Source organism: Pyxicephalus adspersus, chromosome 3, assembly GCF_032062135.1.
Source record: "Pyxicephalus adspersus chromosome 3, UCB_Pads_2.0, whole genome shotgun sequence".
Taxonomy (NCBI): Eukaryota; Metazoa; Chordata; class Amphibia; order Anura; family Pyxicephalidae; genus Pyxicephalus; species Pyxicephalus adspersus.
The window spans coordinates 151,727,133-151,740,442 of NC_092860.1; the positions used below are offsets into that span (position 1 = coordinate 151,727,133).

The following is a 13,310-nucleotide window of genomic DNA, read 5'->3' on the forward strand; positions in this document are numbered from 1 at the left end:
GCCATTCAAGGATTCGGGAGATTCACAAGGAGCAAACTGGCTGAAATCGGTGCGTTAAAAGCCAACACACACAGACACTTGGATATGGGATTCCACTGTCGCATTCTGGGTGTCAAGCCTCTCCTGAACCAGAGACGTCAAGTGTCTTACCTTGGGTAAGGAGAAAACAGACTGGACTGTTGCTCAGTGGTCCAAACTCCTTTGTAATTTGTTTGGAAATCAAGGTCCCAGAGTCTAAAGGAAGAGTGGACAGGCACAGAATCCAAGTTGCTTGAGGTCCAGTGTGAAGTTTTCAGTCACTAATGATTTGGGGAGCCGTGTCATCTGCTAGTCCACGGTGTTTAATCAAGCCCAACGTGAGCACAGCTGTCTACCTGGAAATTTTAGAGCACTTCATGCTTCCCTCTTCTGAAAAACTTTATGGAGGTGATGATTTCATTTTTCAGCAGGACTTTGCAGCTGCCAAAAGTACCAATTCCTGGATTAATGGTATGTATCTATACCATGGTATATCTCGGCTTCATTGGCCAGCAACCACACCTGACCTAAACCCGATAGAGAATCAAGGGTATTGTCGAACGGAAGAGAAGACCTCCTCTTGTAGACAAGCTGAAGGCCTCTATCAGAGCACCCTCGGCTTCCATAACAGCTCAGCATTGCCACATTGATCTAGTAATTCATGCAAAAGGAGCCCCGGTCAAGCATTGAGTTTGTACATGGACAGCGTAGGCTAATATTTTTGTATTGGTCTTCTCTGTGTTCAACAGAGAATATTTTTCAAGCTGTGTGGGGAGAAATTGTAGGCGGACGACGGCTCTGTATTGTTACCCAACTTATCAGTAACTACCCAAAAACAGCCAGATGGTTCCTGAAAGGTGGAGTTCTTATATCTGAAATACTGAATTTTGAGTTTTTTGTTACCTGTAGGCTACAGTTGGCAAAATGAAAAAAAATACTTGAAATATATCACAAGGGTTCTCTCCAGGCCCTTTTAGCTGGGTGCACCACCTGGCACTTTTCAGCACCCACCCGGCTGTTTTTGGGTGGTTACTAAAGGTTTTTGGTCATAATACAGGGGCTGCCACCCACCTACAATTTCTTCCCACCCGGCTTAAAAAAATTTCTGGGTTGAGCACTGTATCACTATCATGTGAGTTTCACTTTTTCAGTTGAATTGCTGAAATAAGTTTTTTCCATGATATTCTAATTTATTGAGATGCACCTGTGTGTGTTAAAACATATATTCATGCGCTGGCCACAGCAGTTTTTCCACTGAACTACCCGGAAAGGTAAATACCTTTTTCATAAATGTATGCTCCAGGTTAGTAATTTATAAAAATAATTTATAAAAATAGTGTTGAGTAGACAGCCGTTTGCATGAACTGTGTGGGTTAATGCTTGTGGATCCTTCGTCATACTAGGGTGCACTTTTCTAGGAAGACTTTTTTTTTTTTTTTTAAATAAGATTTTGGAATGTCTGTGAAAATGTGCGCTAATTCAGCCAAAAGAGCATTTGTGATAAGTATGTTGGATGAGAAACCTGGCTCACCATCAGCATTTTTAATTCCCCCCCCAAACTATTCACCAGCGTTGAGGTCTGGTCTGTGTACAGGACGCTCAAGTTCCTCCATACTAAAACTAATGAACTTTGTATTTATGGATTTGGCTTTGTGGAACAGAGGGTCCTTTTTCTAAGCGTTGTATGCTGCAGCACACTTGGGACCCTTTATTAGAAACAACTGAACTCATTGGATCAGTGTGCACATCCTTTTCTGTCTTGACCACAGTGGCAATTAAGACTGAATGAGAGTGCAGAGCCTCCTGGGATACCTGCATCATGCATCCTGGAGGCTCTTGCTGCTCCTTCTGCATATGCACAGAAGGCGCAATGTCCTACACTGATGGGAAGAGACGCCGATTCCCTTTTACATAAGTCTGTCACCCGATCTTGTGTTTGCGCAGTGACTTGGCCTGAAGAAGGCTGAATATGGTTGCAACGAAGGAGAATTCCAAAACGGCGTGGGAGGACCGATAGAGGATTTCTCCAGCGGGATTTAGTTATCTATGGAACTAAAAGTGATTTTATTTTTTCCTATTTTTGGTTTAGTTCTGCTTTAAACTCCCCTGAAGCTATGTTTTACTCTACGGGGGAGGCTGAGGTGCATTTACTGCGTCCTCATGCTAGGGAACTGCTGCTTATCAGAAGACGCAACATGGCTATGACTGCTCGATAGGAATCCGGAGCAGTACTGGTACAACTAATGCTGCTGGCTGTAAAATGTGCAGATGCTGGTGCCTTAGGAACTCACTGTGGAGTGAGTGGCCAAGCAGCTGGCAAGGTCTGAGCTGCATGGGATTGCATGATCCTGAAGCAGGTCTGAACTTTCCCTTTAAAGTGTAACTTCCAGGTGGGCTCTTGCCATATTGTTTAAATATGCTTATCTCTCGGCCCTTCCCTGGCACTGGCAGGGCCTATGTTTGTGGCCACAGCTTCCTTCATCTTTCAGGTTTGGCTATTGTATGGCTGCTTCTTATGTGTGCTTCATACCTGCACCACAAATAAAAATTGCTAGGAGCTGGGGAAAAAGATTTTTTTTTTGCTTAGGACATGCTTAGCAAAAGCTTGCTGTACACGTTAATCCTAGACAAGCCGAAGCCAAAGGTAACAATCCTACTTTCTCATTTTTAGGACATGGTAGACCTAGAACGTGTAGGCTCAAAGGGGTTTGTGCTTAAATCTTTTGAGCTGCCTTTTTTTTTTTTTTTTTTTTAAATGAAACCTGTCAGACAGCTGTTACCTGTCTGAACTGGGCTCCCGTCCAGCCCTATAGGCTGCCAAACTGGATGTCTTCCCAGCCATTTTGGGTATACCAAGCTGAGCCATCACACAGCACCAGTTGTATCATTTAAAATTCAGATTTTGTTCTTTGCGCCTGGACATTGCCGTCCTCCCAGCACAACTCCCCCTCCCTAGCAAGTAATGTCACCGCAGGGAAGAGAGATTTCATCATTGTTTGGCTCACATTAGGACTGTGATCGGTGGAGTTTGGCCGGCCTTGTCTTTGCGTGAGATGGGTGTGAGCGCCACGTGAGATTTATTCCTTGTCACGGCGCCAGCAAAGAGTGAAAGGCCCATAAGTGATTCCTGTTTGTCTGCATAGAGTGTAACATCTGATTTCAACTAAATGCCTGATGTTTGTTTACTATACAAAATGTTAATGTGTGAATCCAAAGATTTTGCAGCATAATTTGGCTGAATGCAAATCTTCTACGCCAGTGTTTCTCAATCAGGATTCCTCCAGAGGTTTTTAGGGGTTCCATAAGCAATTTGGACTTCTCGTGTCAGGGTAATGGACACCAATGATCTCTTTGGCTATATTTAGAGGCAACATTCATCCCAGTGACCACCACATTATTATACTGTAAGCTGTAGATATAATTATAGGAGGTGTTCTCCAAGACTTGAAGGTTATTTCAAGGGTTTTCCCATGGTAAAATGGTTGGGAAAGGCTACTCTATGGTGTCTCTTGTGATTTTACCACTCGGGCTAGTTAAAAAAAAAAAAAAATTAAAACTTACCTGGTCCCGCCGGCGTCCTAGGGTGTCCTGCCCATCTGATTCCATCCGCTTTTCCCATGATCGGTACCCAGGTGACGGTTCTGGCCTTCTGACGGGAGTTCCAGATGACGTCGTGCATGGGGCGAGAATTTTAAGGTATTTTGTATTGCATTCAATACAAAATAACTATTGAATGCAATACACTGGATTTTATGTCTAAAATTGGTACATTGTCTTTCATGAAAATGTATTTTAGAATAGTATGAGTATATTAAAATTTGAAACACAAAAATCATGTGAATGTTTATTAAATTTTTTTTAAAATGTATTTGGATATGATTTTGTGGTTCAAACTTTATTATACTCATACTAATATACTGTAAAATACATTTTCATGAAAGACAATGTACTGCTTTTAGACATATATCCAGACAGAAATAAACTGCCCAGGAGGTTAAAGTAGACTTTCATTATTGACTTGTTATACCACATGGCCTTCCTGATTATACTATTTACAAACTAGGCTGCAAATGTTGGCTTTTAATTTTCACATCTGACCCAGATAATACAGTCAAAGCTGTTTTCTGCAGGGGTCAGAATAGCTATTCCTGTGCCAGAAGCAGCCATAGATTATCATGGAAGTCCAAGATGATTGCACCAAGCCAGGTATGATTATAGCTATTCTTCATGGCTGATGCAATCATTATAATTTGTAGACATTTTGTTTTTCAAACAGTTCACGCAGAAGCAAAATGCATTGACCGGTAATATAAATGGCTCTTCTTGCACAGTTGTTGCTGAAATTTCTGATTTCAAGGCCAGGAGAACTTAAAGGATCGAGGCTCAGATTGAGACTTGCTCAACCACAAAATTCCTCTTTCAGCTTGGAATTCACTCTATGCGGCGCAGGCCTAAAGCCATGATTGACATGTGACATTTATTCACATCATTACCTCTAAAGCTATATTGTTTGAGAATGGTCTTGTTCTTATCTTCATAACCAGTGCAGAGATAAACTGCTTTATTTGCATCCCTGAATTCACTAATTTATTTAGCATTTTGTTACCATTTTGATGATATCAACTTCGATTAATGCAAAATTTCAGCATAGTAACGTTGCCCGATTTCTTTTAATCCTGATATCAATCTCCCCATATGAACAGTACTAGGCTAGAATTCTTTTTTTTCTGGTGTTGGTGAAGTGATGTGTGCTGCACATTTCCCATTTACATACACATGCATGCTATGTGTGTGGGCTTCTTTGTGTGTGTCCAGAAGACAGGGGTGTTTTTAAGTTTGTTTGCTATTTTTCTTTTTAACAAAGGTTTATTTCTAACACAAGCATAAGGTTTTTTTTTTGGCTTATGATAAATATTTATAAGTTTATTGCTAATGCTCTAAAGAAGGGTGAGAGGTTCTCTTGAATAAGACATCTAGGTCCACTAGACCCCTTTTGTCGTCCCTGCCCTCTACTGTAGCAGACTAGGCAAAAAATAAAAGAAACAAAGAAAAAAAAAAACACTTTGAAAACCAACAAACAACCATGTGGGACTTTCCAGGCAATAATAAATCACATCAACTATGAATTAGATTTACAAAATTTTATTAAAACCTCACATAAAATACTAACATTTATTTTCTGTATTTAAAAGAAAAAAAACATTGACATAAACTCATAGCCATCCTTAAGTATGTATCTCCGAATGTACAGGGAAATCTTAGTTGAAAACCTGTTCTACCATCCTGAGTAATAACACTTAGGATGAATGGGGGAACTATGGCAGATTTATTTATTTATTTATTTTTTGTATTCTTGTAAATGCCCACCCTCTCCCACACATTAAAGACAAAACCCAAGATGCATATGTGGCCTTAGAATTATGAAGGAACAGTGGAACATAGGCAATACATTTTCATTTATATGACAATTGTTTCTCCATGATTGCATTCCAATTTGTCAGCATAACACAGATCTTATTATTCTAATTTGAACTCTTTCAAAACTTTTTAAGACCAAGTAAGTAACTGCTCAAGCAGTTTTTTAAGTTTCTTGCCTATGTCTTCCAAGGCTGCTATGTGTGGCAGCCCTTTATCCCCACTCTCCCTTCTCGAAAGGGAAAAAAAAGAACTTTGCTGTACTTCTCTGGCCACAGGCCTGGGATGTAACTCCTCTACTCCAGAAATGCACACGCTCTTCTCTTCTATTGCTCCTGCTTTTGTAATCAAGTCTTAAGAGACAGATGACTAGGTTGGTACTAGCTGGCCTCTAGGTCTGATTTGTGATAGGTCATGACAACCTATGTACCATGACATAAAAGTAACTTCTGTTTTTTTTTTCCTTCCTTCCCTCAAAAGGGGAAAAAAAGAAAACTTTGCTAAACTCCTCTGGCCACAGGCCTGGGATATCAATGCTCTGGACTAGAAATGCACACATTCTTCTCTTTATTGCTGCTGCTTTGTAATCGGTTTTATAGACAGATGATTAGGTTGGCACTAGCTGGCCTCTAGCGCAGATTTGTGATAGGTCAGGACAACCTATACCATGACAGAGAAATAACTTCCATTTTTGTTCTAGTTGTAGGAGCCCCCATCTTGTGCAGTCCAGTTTTTATTAGGAGCAATGAACATACTTCTTTAAGCTAGGTTGGATTAGAAAGAGAGGGTTAGGGAATATATTTCACAGTGACGTAGACATCCACAGCAGGAGCCATCAGGAATTTACCAGAAAAGATTGGGGCTGGAGCATAGCATGTTCTTAACTTTAGATATGTATTTTTTGTATTTGGCCAGCAGTAAGAGGGATGATGTTTAAGTGAAGAATGAAGATGATGGTGACACTGCAATGAAACAGGGACAAGTTAGTATAGTGAGTTTAGTTTCCCTTTGCTATCAGCTATGATCTGGTTCTAATGTTCTTGGAAAATGTAAACTTTTGCTCCTAAAGGTTACAGATTTCAGTAGCTGGTATCAACTAATCACACAAATGCTTCCAAAAAAATTATGTTTTAATAGTTTTCACCAAAATAGCATGATTTAAAAAAAGATATAAAAATCTTTAGCCCTCAAACCCAATACATGTGGACAATGTCCAAAAAGAAAAAAAGTTACGCAGTTCTGAAAATTGGTCCCTCATTAAACCCCCAATGTAAAAGATTGTGTGAGGCTATAATGTCAACATTCACATCTTTTTCTGTCCTTCCAATATAGATTCACGAGCACCAATGTAGTAGAAGTTGAGTTGAGTGATACCTTGAGTCCTAGTACTGTTATAAACCAGCAATATAATATGAAGGGTGAGATGAATGTCTTGGTGTAGTTTTGAAGGGTCACGTTCATGCTACCCCCAGATGCCTCCATTAAGTTCCTTGGTGTTACAATAGTGGCCTGTGCCAAAGCTTACAAAAATGTTCTGTGATAAAGTGTCTAATGGACCCAGCTCTCCAACAACCTATTATCTTTACAAAGTCCATAGTCATGTCACTAACTGTCCCTCAGGGAGAATCACAATCTAATGCTACTACTTTAGTCATATGGCATTGTCAACATAGTCTAAGGACAACTTTTTGGTGGAATCCAATTACCCTACAAGTATGATTTTGGAGTTGATCTAAAGCTGCCACAAGTGTAACATAAATGCTGATCGGGCTTTGCCAATGCAGGAGTGTTTGAAACAGCCGATGGAAAGTCTCATGAAGACACCAATATGTTTACGTGCATGGAGAATGAAAAGGTTCACTTGACAGGTCCAAAATACACCAAACTCCTCATCATAGAGCCCCTACCTCTTCTATCTGAACCCTTCTCTTATCTGTAATAATAAAGTACAGGAGCTCCCTACAGAAAACCAGTATCACCATGCAGAGCCTATCCTCAACCTATTTGAAGGAGTGGGTGTAGAAGACATCCACGTTTTCTTGGTAGTTGAGAGGAAGATCTAGTCCAATGTCCTTGGCTCCCAGACAGGCTCCACCTACAGCTGACGACCTCTTAAGTTTCAGGAGGCTAAACCGCTTCAAACCATTGCCATGTTGGGTGCTCTGGGCTTTCTCCAGAACTTGGATGAAACCTGCACAGGAGGAAAACTGGTTAGCACACCAAAGACTTAAATCCCAACACCTTGTCTCTTAGACCCTCTGGTATTGAGATAACATGTAATAGGAAAGTTCACTAAAGGATTACAAAATATTAAAAAAAAGTATAGCCTATTAGAATTAAAAGAAAAAAACTTGGGTTGTAATATTTGCTTTGAATATAGTACACAGTACATTTTTCTGCCTAAAGAAGCCCTCAGTCTGATGGCCAACCTCATTCAATGAACTTCTGTACCCAGGACAACTTTGTTGAGGCACTGGCACTGCAGCTGTTAAGGATTGGCCATTTAGTCTATCCTCTTGATTTACCACAGGAGCATGAAGGATTAGTTAGGGTTCATGAATATCAACTGAACCCTAGGTTGCCTTGTAGAATATCCAGGTCTTGTCTTGAAGAGGTGTCACAAGGGGCTAACAATTTAGGATTTTTGCACAAGAGGTTAGAATATCAATGACTATGTTTTCACCAATAAATCTAATGTGACATCCATTATCCATAAGCTGGGACAGGGGTCATGTTCTTCTTAGTTCTCTATGTTCAGCTGTAACAAAGACTTTATTAGACCTGACCAGAATGCCTTGACATTTCTGACTAGACATGGAGCAATTGCTTACAGAATGGTACCTAAAGATATAATAATAGTGGTTCTTTTGATGAAGAGTTCATGTTAATGTTCTGTATGGACCTCCAAATACAAGCCTCAGAGTATAGTGAAAAGTTATCTAGATTTTGGATTTGACCCTCATATTACCATCTTTCAGGAAGTCCCAACTCTTCCACACAGAGCCTTCGACCAGCACCGGTAGGCCAAGTTCCCCTTGGAATAAAACCTATAAGAAGACAATACAATCAGTCTAGGATTACAGAGGAGAACGATCATCATGAAAGAGAATGGAGTACGTGAGAGAAGTGTCTGACCCACTACCTGTCCCGGGGAAAGTTCTTACAATGATGCCCGTTTTAGGTCATCCTGCATGTACCACTAACAACTAGAATTTTTAGGCACCGAAAAAATGTTTGGCACTGTAAACTTTTGTCTAAATATATGTTGTACAGGACTGCAGGGAATAGTCCTGGATGGGAGATATATTTCCTCATGGTACAGAGCATGGGCTCTTTAAAACCAGGGTGTGCACTGTGGAAAAGAGTCCAGGATCGTGGAGGCAACTAAACTAGTTGGCGTTGCTGTGTTTTAGTAAGTTTTACTGGGTGGGCCTTTCCATTCCACCCCAGGTACCCCCAGTGGTTTGACTGCAGCATACTGGAAGTCAACTATAAGAGCACAGGTGTGCTACCATGGAGGAGGAAGTGGAAATAGCAGCATGTAAGCCGCAACCAAGTCTGGAGCCTGTGCTATTTGAAAAAGCTGTTGTGGCTGTTCTGATTTGATTTATGGACTTTGAGGACTTTGCATCCACCAGTGTCCAGCTCATGTATGCTGCCTTTTTGTTTTATGCTGAAGAAAGCTGTTTTGTTTGGAAGCTGAATAAGAAGACATTAAACAAACTACTTTTTGTGCTTGCTGCAAGGCATAATCCCCCTAATATCACAATGTCATTAGTATTTGTGCATGATAAAGGCACTTGCAAAGCCAGATATCACTTTTAAAAATTACATCAGTCCTTGTGCTTGGGCTGAGCAGGTGGAGGGACCCAACACTCCTGCTCACTACGGACGGCCCACTGATAACTAGAGAGGGGGTGGATATAAGACCAACCACCCTAAACAATAAGTTAAAGCAACATGGACTGGTCATCATTACAGGAGACTTCCCCAAAAAGAAGTGTCATGTTGAAGTTCTGATAGATCTTAGGGGACATCTCGACAACTGGACCCAAGGGAATTTATTCCTTCTGTACACCCTATACAAAATGTAACCATTTTTGCCTACTTATACGCTTTAAGAGTTTGACCAGAAGGCTTTTTTTAGTGGTCCAGTCCGTGTTTTACGTTCGGGACACTCAACACATCATAACAGTTACCTTGTCCACTTTGGGAAGTACAGCAACAACGTGACTGGCGAGGATCTCCCCAGCGCACTGAAACACATAGCGGCACAAAGCATCCCCTTTATTGGCTCCTGGAAAGGAATTGATAGGGTGACAGATTACAATGAATTTTGATTCACTTTCAGAAATCACACAGGGCATGCACTAACTCTGCTCCATCATGCCACCTACAGCCTAGTAAAAGCTTGTGGATATCAACTAAATTGTAGGTGCCTGATGTTCTCAGAAATTGCAGACAGTGACACTTGTCTTTTCAACTGCACAGACCGTATCAGTAAGAAAAAAAAAGGAAAAAGTCTATATAAAGAGTAAATATTTCATTGTTAGTATTTGAATGAATTTTAATCCATATAAAAATAGTAAGAGATACCTTCTGCCAGCTTCACACAGAACCCGGCTATCCTGGACTTCTCAAAGGTCCGGTACAGATGGGTGAGAATACCAAGCCGATTGGACACCTGTAATGGTAGATATGACCGGTAAATTCCCAGGATGTGTTCTGGCACTCTAGACGTGTACTCAAAGGAGCCACACTCATATAAAAATGCATATTAAGAATGCATAATATATGTAAATAAGAATTGCTAAAAAGCAAAAAGGACCTATGGGTAAAGCCAGGTTTTGTCTATGGGTTGATGCTTCCATTCAGCAGACTATGTGATTGCTATAAACATCCAGCACTAGGCATGGTATTCAGATCCTGGTATTACCCAAAAGCCACTTCTTTTAGCTACGTGATTAAAAAAAAAATGCTACCTGGAAGTAGGAAAACATGGCTTCCTGCACATAGGTGATGTCACATGGTGGGGCCACCAGATTGTCAATGGCATCAAACACTAATTTCATCGCTAGATGGGAAATCCAGTAAGCTGCAAGAAGACAATGATAGCATCATTGCAGTAATTTAGATATTGGCCAAGGTCATCTTGAACAATTGTAACTGCGATGAAGGAATAGCTACAGCAAGGTGGTTTGGCATCATCAGAATATAACTTTTTGTACTGTATATGACCATAGTTATCAAGAAGCCCAGACCTGCAGGACAGTCCTTTGACTTTGGTTAGGCATTGGTTACGTCCTGTAGAATCATCTGTAAGATCATCTTCAGAGTCAAGCATCCAGCACTGGATCTGGGGAGTGATCTCCTATCAGACAGTATCTGAATGGTTCCAGTACCAATGTCTTATAGATATTCCACCCCCAGACTTCAATCATTGGGCCTTTTTCCATTTTTTTCCCTTTATCCTAAACTGGGATATTTTTCTCTTTATGTCAACATCAACCAAACCTAACTTAGACCACCTACCACCAATTGTCTAACATTAGTAACTGATCTTTTTGCAGAGATACAACACAATTATCCACCAGTTATGGAAAGCCTTCCTAGAAAAGTGAAGCCTGCAATAGCCACACGCATCGTCATATTATTGCTCATGGATTGGAATGTCCAACAAGCTTCAAGATCAGTGAGATCAGTTGTCAGGAAATATTAGTTACACTTCTCTTTTCCTGTAAGTTTATGGAAATTTTGAAATTTATATTTGCAAATGAAACTTGACCATACCTGACCCTTCATCACCCATCAGATGTCCCCATCCACCACAGCCAGTCACAGTGCCATCAGGGTTCACCAGTTTGCAGTTGGAACCAGTCCCAGAGATGAGGACCACTCCACCTGGAGGAAGGAAAGGAGATTCAGCAAGGATGTCTCTAAGGCAGATGTTGAATAATAGAAGCGATGTGTAGTTTAACTAGTTATAGGTCAAGTCATGGTATACCAGCTCAGGATAGTTGACTATTCTGAGTTACAAGGTAACAGATTCAGATATCACTCATTCCTGTTATAAGTCTGTAGAGTTTCTAGAGGAATCCTAGACAGAGCAATATGAGCATCTGCCATTGCTGACCTCTTTCTAAAAAGCCGATTCCCCGTTGTCATGCTAACCAAGTGAGAAAAGTTTTGCAAAGTCACAACTGTCCCAAGTCTTTGATTGTGAAGGTAATGATGACTTTGATCAAAAAATATCAATCAGAAAGCAAAATCAGCAATGGCATTTTACATTTTTCCCAGTATGAAGAAAGTCTTAGAAAACACCTGCAACCTGGTCTATGGTGGTAGCTGAGGGTGTGGAGACATTACCCAGTTTTGTAGCCGTTGCCATTGCACCTATGGCGTCATTGCAGATGTAGTAATTCTCACTGAGCTGAGGGTAGTGCTGATGTAGCTCTTCGATGAGTTTACCAATGGCTTCTTTCTGCTCCCCACCGCTCAGAGACATACCCTGCGAAGAATTGGAGATCGGCTTTAATAATGGACACCAAATGGCTTAACAGACACATGGAGTGTAGGGAGGAGCTCCTGGTCTCCCACAACGTCTTTATAGAAGGATGACCTCATGACCAGGCTGGTGCTGGCAGGATCTCATTTACCTCCTACAATGTACACCGTTCTATATAGACTCCTGGGGCATACTGATTTGGTGTGGAGGTGGGGGGTGTTGGCAGACCATTGACTTTGTAACTAGGAGCCTAAATTTGCACATAAAGTGCCTTGGATTTGGAATTTGCAACAAATGTGACAGTTTAGGGCACCCTTTGTACTGTGCCCTATCATACCTTCAGCTTTATTGGTCACCTCTCTGCTGCCACACGCCTTGGGATAATTCATATGGTTGTGGTGCATCAACCTCCATTGTGCAAAGAAGGCCCATTCATTTTTAATGGCCCATCAATGTACCACAATCCACCTTTATAAGCACCAGAACCTGCTGTTCCTGCAATGGAACACACTAAGCATGCACAGATGTTCTGTGGCATAATGAGTATATACTTTGGGTCCACAATAACCACACACGTGATAACACATCTTACACATATGTGAATGTAAATTTAAAGCAGACCTTGTACTAACAAAAAGCCCCACCTTCATGCCAAAATGTCACATAATTCTGTAAAAACACAGCAGGGAAAATTTGCATCCCAAATCTCGAAAAGTGATCCTCATCATCTCTGGAATCTGTGTTATATCACTCTTAACACATCCTAGATTGTAAGCTCTTTGGGCCAGATTGTAGCCTAGATTGTAAGCTCTTTGGGTCCTCTCCTCTTCCTGTGTCACTGTCTCTATCTTTCTTTTCATTTTAAACCCCTATTTAATGTACAGCACTGTGTAATATGTTGGCGCTATATAAATCCTGTTTATTATTAATAAAAGAATTAGGAATAATAATAATAATTGTTGCATTGTGGTGGAATAAAGCTGAGCTCCCTCTAGTGGTCTCTGAGGAAACTGAATATTCTTACCAGACATTTGATGGGGACCTGGGCATCCAGCCCTGCTTTCGCTTTTGCTTCGGTGACCATGGAATAGATGGTTTCTAAGCACCGGTCAGTGCCAACCAGCTGCAAGAAGACAATAGGAGATATTACAATAATAATATAGGATTTTTTATAAAACCTACTGCACACTGGAGCTGCTCCAAAGCTTCGTACATGGAGATGATCAGGACAGTTGTGCTTGTGTCGAAACAGTAGTCCACCAACATAGTTCATAAATCCGCCATGATGGGATGATGCGCGCTAACTGGGAACAACACTTGGGTATGACTGCTGTGCACTGACCCTGAGGCATCTGTTAGAGCAGAAGACTGC

At 40.9% G+C, this 13,310-nt stretch overlaps 1 protein-coding gene across 1 annotated transcript; it reads right to left on the bottom strand.

The window, feature by feature from the left end:
- Nucleotides 1-5,144: 5,144 nt before the first annotated feature.
- Nucleotides 5,145-13,061, bottom strand: NAGK (N-acetylglucosamine kinase; the record flags this gene model as incomplete). Its single annotated transcript, XM_072406686.1, is given in 8 exon segments — nucleotides 5,145-7,624; nucleotides 8,402-8,480; nucleotides 9,633-9,730; nucleotides 10,030-10,117; nucleotides 10,416-10,528; nucleotides 11,224-11,334; nucleotides 11,800-11,941; nucleotides 12,963-13,061. Coding segments are annotated over 8 exon segments (921 nt in total), but the record flags the coding sequence as incomplete, so codon positions are not given.
- Nucleotides 13,062-13,310: the final 249 nt, after the last annotated feature.